Raw genomic sequence first — 13,383 nt, forward strand, 5'->3', positions numbered from 1 at the left:
TCTATAAAATGTTATGGTTTAAAATATACATAACAGTGGAATACTATTATATATCTTTATAAATAATAGTAGCTGATAATGATATCATGCCTAAATGTTTACAAAGCAATTTGAGGCTCTATCATCGCTTAAGAAGATCTGAATTGTCTTGGGTGGCATGGTGGATAAAGCACCAGCCCTGGATTCAGGAGGACCCGAGTTCAAATGCGGCCTCAGACACTTGACACTTACTAGCTGTGTGACCCTGGGCAAGTCACTTAACCCTCATTGCCCCGCCCCCCCAAAATGATCTGAATTTTCATAATTTGACATCTTTTTCTGGGTTTTCCCTTCTCATTGGATCACATGGAGTTGGAGCGTAAGGACAAGCTGTAAGATAATGAGGGAAAAATAGACCTTGGCTAGTGAGATGATTCTCAAGATGGGTAAAAACTGTCTTATACCAGACAGAAGTAGCTACAACTCTATTCTGAAGACATATGTATTATCAGTGACATGCTTAGGGTCCTTTTCTAAATTGCTTGGTGAACACACACACTTCCTCTAAATAGATACTGATCACTCTACTAAGACTGAGTGAAAAGCTGAGTCTATATGATTTGAAAATAAGAATGATGCTCCTTAAGTATGTGTCAGGCAAAATGCTAAGCACTGGTGATACAAAAAGACTCAAAAGATAGTCCAGGCCCTCAAGGAGCTTATAATTTAATAATCAAAGCCACCTATAGAAGGAATAGGCAGGCTAAGATGTTGTAAATAGAAGGTCATAGCACAGAATTTTAATAATTCCATGCAGCTGGCAGAAACAAAATAGCACCAAAAAAGAAAAGAAAAAGACAAGAAGAAAAGAAAGAAAACATATTCAGGATAAACTTAGGAATACATTCTTGTGCATGAGTTCTAAGCTTGATTTTCTCAGTTGAATGAAAATAACGTGGATGACTGCTGTAGGGAAACAAAACTAATTCCTGCAGTGATATACATGATGGATAGTCTCTAGAGTTCTGTGCCCTCCCCCCTTTATTATGTATTATAACAATGTGGCTTTACTTCAGAGAATCTTATGACCACAAATGCTATTCTTTCTCATTATGAAGAGTATTTATAAACCAGATATACTCAAGGATACAGAAATCTATAGCTAGCTACGTTAATAACTAAGTCCTTAACCTCACTTTAAAAATTTATGTGTATTAGAAGTTTATATCTCTTCTCTCCCTATATGGAATGAGTTTAGCAATGCACATGAGTCAAAATTGGTTGGGGGAGGGGCACCTAGGTGGTGCAGTGGATAGAGCACCGGCCCTGGAGTCAGGAGTACCTGAGTTCAAATCCGACCTTAGACACTTAACACTTACTAACTGTGTGACCCTGGACAAGTCACTTAACCCCAATTGCCTCACTAAAAAAAAAAAATTGGTTGGCAGAGGGAGAGTGGGGAGGGATTTAAAAACAAACATACATAAGCACTTCTTGAAAGCTTTTTGATTCTTTTTTTTTTTTTTTGGCGGTGGGGAGGAGGGGGGAGGCAATTGTGACTTGCCCAGGGTCACACAGTAAGTGTTAAGCGTCTGAGGCCAGATTTGAACTCAGGTACTCCTGAATCCAGGGCCGGGGCTTTATCCACTGTGCCACCTAGCTGCTCTGAAAACCTTTGATTCTTTAATTATGAGAGTAAACCAAAACCATTCTCTTGTCACTCACCAGACAACTGGAATGTATCACATATTACTAGTTCTTTTCTTTTTCCTTTTAACCCTTAAATAAACCAAGAAGCTTTCTTTTTCTTTTCCCAATAAAAATCTCATATATAAATTCTCTATCCATATTGTCCCATAGCACTTGAAGTCACAGAAATGATCCTCTATAACTCCCTTTTTAGCTAACCTTGAGCAAATGAGAGAATGTTTCTCTTCCAATTATTCCAAATCATCAACCTAAAGGAGGATGTAACAAACTCAGCCTTGCTCCTCACCAAGCCTTGGAACCTTCAGAAAGGGGAGATCATCTCTAATATACATCAGAGATAGTACCTACACAAAAAGAGAAAAGAACTGGTGTGGCCTGTGAGTCCAGATCTAAGGGATCTGCCATACTGTCTCTCAAATATGGACAGACAGAGGCCAACAGCACCTTACGCCTACCTCCAGCCAGGGGTAAGTTATATCCTCGAATAAATTTATTCTGGACACAAAATTTTGTGTATTTGTATTTCCTATTTCCTTATTATGCATGAAGATTTACCATATATTCACTCTTTTGGAGAAATATTTGCAACCAAATGAAGGAAATGCATTGCTAGCCAAGTCTTCTTTTCATTTAAAAATTCCTTAAAATCATCAAGCCTTTATTTTGATAGTTCATTGAATACCAAAAGTTAAAGCTTGACATCACTAACCTGAGGCCATCAGTCTGCACATAAAACACTGAAATGACAATAAAGAGGTAAAACTATTTTCTTAGTCCCAAGGTCTAACTGAATGAGATGGAATGGGTAATCAGTACCCAGACCTCAAGAGTTTTGGGCCATAAAACCATCTCAACTTCTCTATAGCCCTTCATAAGTCAAGTCAATTCTTATTTCTCATATAACACTGCAGATAGATAGATACAGAGAGATGGATAGGTGGATAATGTTTCCAATTTCTCTAAATTATTTGTATTTGTCATTTCTTATGGCATAATAAAATTCTATTTCATTCATATACCAAAATTTATTCAGCCACTTCCAAACTGATGCTATTTGGCTTCTGTTTCCCCACCCCCACAAGAAGTACTTCTATAAATATTCTTGCATATATAGGTTATTTACCTCAACATATTAAACAGCAGGGAACCAGGCACAGACCATTGGGGAGCATTTTTCCAATTGGGGAGACCTTTTCCAATGAAACATTAATGACTGTGTTCTGAGTCTGCTAAGTCACTTAGTTCTCAAAGCATATAATTGTATTATTGTTTAGCTTGTATCTCTACATCGTTTCTACAATGATATTATGAGATGTTTGATTAAATATGCTAAAATTTTGGTAAACTATGGCTATAGCAGACCTCTGACCTACTAATTTCCCAAAACTCTTAGAAAAGGAAATGAGGTTAATTTAGCATGAAGTATTCTTGAAGCCATGCTGCCTCTTTGGAATTCCTTGCTTCCTTTCCTATACATGCACTAATAGTTTAATTATGCATATAGAATTTCTCCAAAAATTAAAGTTTAGTTCACTGGCCTATAGCTTATAAAATCTGTTTTCTCCTTTTTTTGGAAAATTGGCACATTTAAAGAATAAAATGATTACCAATAAGGATTCTAGTTATTCTCCTAATATGACTCACTGACTGCTTATTAACACAGGTGGAACAGTGATCAAAAAATGAGCTCATTTGGATCATGACAATAGACAATATTTGAAAGTTTCAATGAGGCCCTTGAAATATCACCCCCTTTGGACTACTATGTAATACTACAAAGTTTGGGAAAAACATTAGAAGGAAAGCCCCAAAGTGTCTCATACAGTTTTTTTTATTCAGTAGCCAAGACCAGGTAAGACAGCTTACTAAGGAACAAAAATTCAGATTTGAGATCCTGGGCAAATCTCTTAGTTTAAGTTTCCTCATTTGTAAAGTGAGGATAACAATAGCAAATACCTCATTGAACTACTGTGAAAATAAAATTAGATAATATATTTAAACCTCTTTAGAAACATTAAAGCAATATATAATTATATTATTTTTATTATTATTTAAAGATAAGGAATTGGAAAGATAATATAATAAAATGTATATAATGTAGTAATAGTTAACACACCACTATACTAGCCTGCCTAAGGTGCCAGATATCACAATACCAAATCATGCTTAACAATAATAAGTTGGACTGAAATAATTTATATTTATGCAGCCTTTTAAACAAGAATTGAGTACAAAGCTAAACTCTTAGAAAGGCCTCCAAAAGATGATAAAGGCAAAAAGAGTATTAATCAAGAAATTGTGACTTCAGCGGGTGGGGGGACTTTTAAACTATCATTATGAAACTGTTACTAAATAAACAAAATACATTAAATTTGGGAAAGATTATTTAAAGTAACTTAAAGTGTCCCATTTATTGGGAAGAGAAATATTTATTAGTATAGAGGATAAGGAAGCATATATTGAAAGTAAGACTATCACAAAGATTTTTAGAACAACTCTGCCAATTTAAGAATTTGATGGTTAGGAAAGAATTATGAGAGCTAGATCAAATAAAATTTTGTCACATACAACCTATGTTAGCATTTGTTGTTGATCTATATAATTAGGTCTGTCTCATGGGCTAGCAGTACAATTCAATAAACACTGAATGAGAAAGTTTATTTCTATAGATTGCCCACTTAAAAAAATATAGCTTATAATTGAACTACTTTTTTCAAATATTATATATGAATTTATATATAGATAGGTTCATATTCAAACATGTGTATCTGTGTTCATGTCTATATATATAGACAGAAGCAGATACACCTGGGTTATATATGTGTGAAGAAAATCTTTGCACAATTTTTGGTTTTGCTTTTGCAAATCATACTGCTGGAAAAACACAACTTTATCATTCTTAATGTAAAAAGAGGCTCAGTTCTAGAAAATAAAGAAAATGTGGCTTTATAGCCCATAACTGTAGAGTTAAGAAGGACGTTAGAGTCCAATGATATAATTTTACAGATTGAGCACACTAAGGCTAGTAAATGCTGAGACAGAATTCTGAAATAATGTGGTCATCATTGGCATTAGCAGTGGTAGGTTAGCTGGCATGAGTAGCAGTGGACATAAGGAATAATGTCATGAAATAATAATTGATTAACCTAACAGATGTGTGTTCTTAACCATATGGGTATTACCTTAAAAAATTCAGAACATAACTTTTCTGTGGTTTCCAATCTTATATGACTTTTGCCCATGTCCAAGCAAGAATATAGCAATGAAGTCTATCTAATATATTAGATGCCACCTTGTAGAAAAATCAAAATAACCAATAGAGTAAGAATCTTGTTCGGTTGTCTCTTATTCTTCCAATTGCCCTCATTGTTATGTAGGTCTCTGATGATAGTCATGCATCCATCTTGTAAAACAAATATTTGGCAGCCAATTACTTTATATTGGCTTAAAAGGCATTTGAAAATGTACATAACCATCAATAATGAGCAAACGCTCCTAATACATTTTACTGGCACCATAGCTTTTAATGGTTTACTGTTTTAGTACCTCCCCCTACAAAGAAAATAAACTAACACTTTTGAAGGAAGTTCTGTCCTATGTTATTCTAAGCCTCATCCAAAAACCACTGACCTAAAATTTAAAAAAAAGAAATTGAAACTTCTGAAGAGTTATGCTGGCTACATGCCAGCTGTAATACATATTCAAAATATGCATGAAGACTTTCACAATGTTGAGGTCATCATGGAAAAACCTAAGCTTATTATTTAGATGAACAAAGATCTATTTTCCACAATGAAGGGAACTGATTTGCTTGACCGTGCTCAAAGTGAGATGCTGACGAAACAGAAACTCATTGTTTTTTAGTTAAGCATTAGAACTTTTGAAGGATGGAAAGGGGGAAAAAAATAAGAAATGAAAAGTGAACAGCAGTTGGCTTCAGTTTTAGGCCTATTTCTGGGAAAAGAGACTAGCACCTAGAAGAAAACTGTTCTTTGGTTTGTTTTGGTTTTTATTTTTGCTAACTACTGTCTGTCTCAGATTGATTTTCAGAAAGGCCCTGAGTAGAGAGCCCCTACTCTGGAAACATATTGAGAATGGAGTAAAGGCTGGTTTTATATATTCCACAGCCTCAAGCTAGAATTAAAGTCTGTACTGTTTCACTTAAAGTTCTAACAGGCTGACATGCATTTCTCAGGAGACTACTACAAATATAGGATGCCTCATTATTTGGGGATTCTTGCTTAACAGAGGTTGGCGTATGGATGGAGAAGGCACACTACCCAGGTTATAGGCAAATGATTTCTGCTCAAAAGACATAATGTAGATATAATGTCCTTGCATTAATATAATGAAAGCTTGGAATACTTGGGGTTTGGGGGTGGAGGGAGGTGTGCCCTTCTTCAAGCACTAGTAGATGCTGTCAATAAATTCCTGTTTGTTATGACACCCACACTAACTCTAAATTCTTCCCTGTTCCAGAACCACAGGCACCTGGTTAACTCAAAAGGATCAAAAATTAGCAGTAACATCATCATAGAAGAGGCAGGATGGGGGCAGCTAGGTGGCACAGTGGATAAAGCACCAGCCTTGGATTCAGGAGTACCTGAGTTCAAATCTGGCCTCAGACACTTGACACTTACTAGCTGTGTGACTATGGGAAAGTCACTTAACCGCCATTGCCCCGCCAAAAAAAAAAAAAAAAAAAAGGAAGAGGCAGGATGAAAGTACAAAAACTAAAAGAATAATAGAGACCCTCAGATACGGATAGAGTCTAGAGTGTTTGTGAAGAAAGTAAAAGATTTATTTCACAGCCAAGATTTTAATCTCCAACCAGGGGATGAAATTTCATTTGCTTGTCAAGTAATAAACCTCAAAAGAATACACCACCAGCACAACATTTTCCAGTTTTTTTTAGAGGCCTAAGGCTAATTTATCAGTCTTGTCATCTTAGAGTGCAAATTAAAAAGCAGCAACAGAATGGTGCCAAACAGATAAAGCACCTACATCTCACATATTTTGATCCTAGGAGGTCACCTCTTTTAAGAAGCTCACTTCTATTTCCTATATAACTAAGTTTGTCACTTCTCTCAACAAATTATTTGTTTTTGATCTAAAGGCAATTTTGTGAGACTTTGGAAATAAGACTAGCTCCCTCAAACCCCTACTTGTAAACAGTCCAATAAATAATCTATCGTCAATATAACAGTCCCCAAAATGGTCACAAAGTGTCTGGGGAAGCATTGTCACAACCAAGCTACACTTTGACCTCCAATGCGGGGTTGGGGGGGTAGGAGGGAGAGAAGGAGAGGGAGAGGAAGGATACTAAGCAGACACACAGGTATATAAAAATACTTATATACATACATGTATATAGATACAGATACATAAATACATATACATTTACATATGTATATATTATTTTCCAAAATTGATCATAAAGCAAATGGATAAAGATCTAAACAAAGATACCCACGAGTTGTTCCAAAAGTCTAAGAATAGTTTTAAACGTTAAAAACTTCAAAAGTAAAAATGCTACAATTCATGAAAAACAAAATTTGAAACGTTATATTCTTATTAAAAGTCACATTTCTTATTAAAATGCCACACAACCACTATCTTGTAATATAGTGTTTTAGTTAACTTTATTAAAACCTTTCATCAACCACAGCCCAGTAACAGACATAATTGCATTTTTCATCCTAGCATTAAGATCATCCTAAGTTTTGATGTATATGTGACAGTTTTGATATTAATCCACAAGAAAAACGGCAAAAAGGCAACAACAACAAAAGAGCAGGTGACCAAAGCAGCCAAGCAAGAGGACCTTCTCCCTCTATTGTTCTACCAGACTGAGATAGTGTCATATAGAACCTGTCCACACATGCAATACTTAATACAAAGGTGCCCTGTTTGGTTAAAATTTAAATGAAAATATATCATACATACAAACTTCTGAAGTCATTAGAGCTTAAAACTGCACCAGTACATTTTACACATTGACATCCTATACTGAAGCTTTATGTGTAATATACATGTAAATACTCCACTACAAAAGACTGTTATTCTACTCAAATTTCTTCTTTTAAATGAAAAGTGTTTTACATTCTTTTTAAACTTGTTTTTCCATTATAGTAAGCTTCATAGTTAAATTTTTAAATTAGACTTAATTTTCTAGATTTTGGTAAATAAATTTCATATTAAATTCCTATGAAGGGGGCAGCTAGGTGGTGCAGTGGATAGAGCACAGGCCGTAGAGTCAGGAGGACCTGAGTTCAAATCTGACCTCAAACACTTTACACTTACTAGCTGTGTGACCCTGGGCAAGTCACTTAACCTCAATTGCCTCACCAAAAAATAAATAAATGAAAATTAAAAATTCCTATGAAGTGACATACTTCTATCATCCTGATAGTACATTTTTGCCATAAGAAACCTGAAACATCATGTTGATGAAAAAATAAAGTGTTCAAAACAAAAATCTTTCATACTCTGCATTCTTTTTACCAGAGATGACCACAATAAACATTGAAGTGCACTGTGGGGAGGACCACTCAAGATTAACAGAAGACATTATATCTGCCCTCATGAAGAATAAAGAATGAGCTTACGTGCCAAAAGATACCCTCTAATTCTAATATACCAAGAGGAGGAGAGATAGCAAAATACTAGGAAGAGATGGATTGATTTTTTCTCTGAATGCAGCTGAATAAAGCCCTAAGAAGAACAAATTTATTTCCCACTTCACACCCACTATAGCAATTAAACATGTAATATATTGTGATGTAACATATACAGCAGTCATAAGCTGTTAATTTTGGGGCTATTGAACTTTCTATATTTTATGTGTTTTCTCTCCAATTTAATGATGAATTTATTGAGGTCATAGATCACAAGCATTATATCTTCTACATTGTCTAGGGCAGGAATTAGAAAAGTGGAGTCCATTACCTTTATTTAAAAAAAAAACACAGGCAACTGGCAGCTGTCATCAACAAATCCCTAGGTTACTCCCTTTCCTTTCTTTTTTTTTCTTTTTTGCAGGGTTTAATGAGGGTTAAGTGACTTGCCCAGGGTCACACAACTAGTAAGTGTCAAATGTCTGAGGTCGGATTTGAACTCAGGTCCTCCTGAATCCAGGGTCGGTGCTTTATCCACTGTGCCACCTAGCTGCCCCCACTTCCTTTTCCTTTCACAAGGAGTTCAGTAGCTGGCTCATAATTTTTCTTTCTTCCTCACCTCCTTTCCTCATACCAGGGGAATTTAACATACATGACTTTTCCTGAAACATTAACCATTAAGTTCCTCAACCTAGTAACTTCCAACACAAAGGCATTCCAATGCATTCCAAAGCAGATGCAAAGGTAATCATGCTCCTTGATCTTGCTGTCATCCAATTCAAGAATTCTGAAATCCCTTTAACTCGTCATAATCTATTTACTGGCTTTCCAGCTCTCCCTCTGCCTTCATCCACACTCTGAACTCCCTCCATCCTTCAGTCTACTCCCAGGCCTTCAACCCTGTACTTCTTTTCTCCATTGCCAAGCCAGTTCAACTCTACACTGTCCTCTTCACTTGAATCCCTGGCCCATTTATCATATTGCTGATTGTGTCCTGCCATCACCAATCACACAATTTATCTCCTTTATTTCTATACATGTGCAACTGAATGAAAGTAGAAAAATAATCAAGCAACAATTCAGACTGAGTCCACTAAAATATGTTACACAATCTGAGCCACCTGGCTAGTTAGCAATCCTTCTCCACGTCCCTTATCAACCATCCCACACTCCACACTGAGTATTCTAAATGTTTTCATCTCTTCTCAAACTTCTGATGACTACTTTTGTACCTACCCTCTCAGCTGAGAACTTTGATTCATATATTACAGAAAAAACAGAAGTTATCCACTCCAACCTCCCTCTAATGCCTCTTTCCTCGTTTCATATCACTTAGTAGCCTGCTGCCACCATTTTCTCCTTCACCCCTGCCTGACATGAAGAGGTGGTCCAGATGCTTATCAAAACAAACTCATCTACATGCACAAAGAGCCCATTTCATTTCATCTACTCCAACAGATTGTCCTATCATCTTAATGCTCTCATTTATGTTCGATCTCTCTGTCTCTGAAGTAGGCACCTTTCCTACTGGCTATAAACAATCCCATGTGTCCCCCATCCTCAAAAAACCCTTACTTGATCTAACTAGCATCCCATATTTCTTCTGCCTTTTCTGGCAAAACTCCTTGAGAAAGCTATGTACAATAAGTACTCCTACTTTCGCTAATTGCTATCTTCTTAACCTGAATGTGGCTCCAGACCTCATTATTCCACTGAAATGCCTTTCTCTAAAGTTACCAGTGATCTCCTAACTTCCAAATGAAATAGACTTTGCTCAATCTTCATTCTTGACCTCTCTGAAATCTGACACTGTTAATCACTCTCTTCTCACTGATACTCCCTTCTCTACTATATTTTTAGGATACTGCTATGCCATGGTTGTCCTCCTACCTATCCGAGCCTTCCAGCTCAGTCTTCTTTGCTGGATCCACACGTAAGTAATGCCCATTAACTGTAGGTGTCCTGCAGAGCTATGTCTTGGGTTCTTTTCTCTCTACTTACTATTTCACATGGTGATTTCATCATTTTCCATGGATTTCATTATCAAATCTATGCTAACGATTCTCAAATCTACCTAGCCTGCTTTATACTTTCTGCTTAACATCTAATCCCACATCTCCAACTCCCTTTTAGATATCTTGAACTGGATGACATATTCAATTCAACATTCCTAAAACTGAATTCATGGACTTTTCCTCTAAACCCTCTCACAATCCTAATTTTGTGATTACTGTCGAGGGTATCATCAGCTTCCTAATACCTCAGATTCACAACCTAGGCGCCATCTTCAACTTCTCATTTTCTGTTACCTACCATATTTAATCTATTGCCAACACCTCTCTTGAATGCTCCTCTGTCTTTCTATCATACTGCCACCACCTTGGTACAGTCCCTCAACACATCATGCTTGAACTATTGGAATAGTCAGCTGGGTGGGTCTACCTGCCTCAAGTCTCTTCCCACTCTAACCCATCCTTGATTCAGCAGCCAAATTGATTTCCTTAAAGCACAGGTATAGTCATGTCACACTTATCCAGCCCTATCCCCAATCACTAAATTCTACTGGCTCCCTATTGCCTCTAGGATCAAACAGAAAATTCCATTTGCCATTCAAAATCCTCTATAACTTTGGCCACCATCACCTTTCCAGTATTTGGGGGGGGGGGAGGAAGGGGGGACAATGAGGGTTAAGTGACTTGGCCAGGGTCACACAGCTAGTAAGTGTCAAGTGTCTGAAGTCGAATTTGAACTCAGGTCCTCCTGAATCCAGGGCCGGTACTTTATCTACTGTGCCACCTAGCTGCCTCCTGCAGTATTTTTTAACAGTTTATTCCCCACAATTTACTCTTTAATACAATGACATTGGTATCTTTGTTCCAGGAACAAAACACTTCATCTTTTGGATCCAGGAACATTTTCTGGCTGTCTTCCATGCCTGGGATACTCTCTCTCCTCCTCAGCTGTTTCCTGTCTTCCTTGGCTTCCTTCAAGTTCCAACTATAATCATGCCTTGTACAAGAAGCTTTTCCCAACTACTCAATTCTAATATCTTCCCACTGTTAATTATTTCCTATTTATACTGTATATAAATGCATGTACATATTTTTTGTTGCCTGCTCCCACCCCAAATTAGATTGTGAGCTCCTTGAGGGCAGAGACTATCTCTTGCCTCTTTTTACATCCCAGAGTCTGGCACAGTTAATGGCATTCAATAAATGTTTATTGATTTACATGTTTTCTTAGTTAAGGGATTATTGACATATTGACTTAATGAAAAGGATAAAAAAGGTATAAGTATGTAAAGTATCATAATACATATACACATATGCATAGGTACATGATAGAAGATCAAAATATGTAGTCTTCATGTCTGAAAATATCTAGCATTGTTTATCTCCTAAAATGCCAGAAATTTATCAACACCCTATTCTATACCCTCATTTTGTACATCCTATATCTCTTTAGCCCTTTCTTTATATCCTAAGCTTTAGAGTTTGTAGGAAGTTACCTATTTGTTATATTCAAAAAGAATGCTTTAATTAGTATCTAATACACTCTCTGACTGTTGAATACTGAAACAGAAATTTTTAGGTCATTACCATTCTCTTTAGTACAGACAACATATAATTGGGAATATATGCTGTTCATATACTAACATAAATCATCTTTTTTTATTCTTTTTTTCTTCTGCATATTCAATTAAAACTAAAATTTCTAAAAAATGAAAACTTACCCTTAACATGGGGCCATTTTGAAACACATGGGGTTCATCACATACTACACAGTATTCATTTAGTACAGGTATCCGTTGCTCAGCAAACTCAATTGTCTAAGGATAATAAAAATGAGAATAAGAAGTTCTATTTACAGTTGATTAAAGGACAGTTAAAAAGCTAAATTATTTCAATAATATATGGAATATTCTATCATACCTGTATAAGAAAACCTCGGTCTCGTACTGGAATGCATTTTGCATTATAATTTGGCTGTAAAGAGAAAAGAGAAAACATACTTGAAGAAAACAGTATCAATGAAAAAACTGAAATTTGTTTGAAAACTGTGAACCCAAAGACAGGTTTTTATACTTTGAAAAACCAGGACTTTAAACAAAAAAAGCATAAAAACAAGATTTTGATATTTCTTCATTCAATTTCCTGCTTTCTAATTCCTCAATTGTCTCTCTGCCATCACTGCTCACATTTCCCAAATAAAAAGGTCAGTTTGCTTAGTTTCTAACTATTTTCTAGTAGAAAGATTAGCATAATGATTTGTCTCCTTTATCATGGGATTCCCAATTCAACCTCTTACTCTAGTTAGATAACTGTAGCTAGATATCTTGCTCTACACTATTTGTTAAGATTCTCATTGAAATCTATGAATCCACTTATAAAAAACAGATTGTGTAGATGCTGAGAATGGCATTCTGCTCTTTGAATATTGTCTTTCACACCCCCTTCCCTTCTGTGTCTCTGAAAATATCTTATTTATATATGAAAAAGGATTATTGTTGACTATATCAAAAATAACTTTGCCCATGTCACCCAAAACACATTTTTTATAAGATGCATCCCTTGAGAACATTGGCATAAAGTGTACAATGGACAGAAGGAAGTTTTTCATACATAAACAAGAATTAAACAGTGTTTGATTTTTAAGTTGGAAATGTGGATGCACTGCATTTATAAAACTATTGAAAAACAAGATGCTGAAAACAAGTATTCTCTCTTTCTCATTTGGTACACTCAGGTGTTTCAAGTTTCTAATATTACTTATAAAAGGGATTCATAGCATCTGAGAATGTCAGTACTAAAAGAGATCTTAATGATCTCAACAACTAATGTTAATTGGCCTCACAAGAGTAAAACATCCTCATTTAATTTCAACTGAACACCATTTTGTCTGTGACAATAATAGAAATGGGTTTTATATCACTTTGCTGTTTCAGTCATGTCTGACTCTTTGTGACCCCATATGGGGTTTTCTTGGCAAAGATGCTGGAGTGGTTTTCCATTTCCTCCTCCGGCTCATTTTACAAATGAGGAAACAGGCAAACAGGGTTAAGTGACAGTCACACAGT

The 13,383-nt window shown here is 35.9% G+C and overlaps 1 protein-coding gene across 1 annotated transcript in view; it reads right to left on the reverse strand.

Annotated features, from left to right (window-relative positions):
• PARP8 (poly(ADP-ribose) polymerase family member 8) overlaps positions 1-13,383 on the reverse strand; it is a 254,272-nt gene that overhangs the window by 52,276 nt on the left and 188,613 nt on the right. Inside the window, exons 15-16 of the mRNA XM_043976309.1 lie at positions 12,239-12,292; positions 12,040-12,135 (exon numbers count right to left, since the gene is read on the reverse strand). Of these exons, the coding sequence (XP_043832244.1) occupies positions 12,040-12,135; positions 12,239-12,292 (150 nt within the window). The remainder of the gene's footprint in view (positions 1-12,039; positions 12,136-12,238; positions 12,293-13,383) is intronic.

Source organism: Dromiciops gliroides, chromosome 1, assembly GCF_019393635.1.
Source record: "Dromiciops gliroides isolate mDroGli1 chromosome 1, mDroGli1.pri, whole genome shotgun sequence".
In the NCBI taxonomy this organism is placed as follows: Eukaryota; Metazoa; Chordata; class Mammalia; order Microbiotheria; family Microbiotheriidae; genus Dromiciops; species Dromiciops gliroides.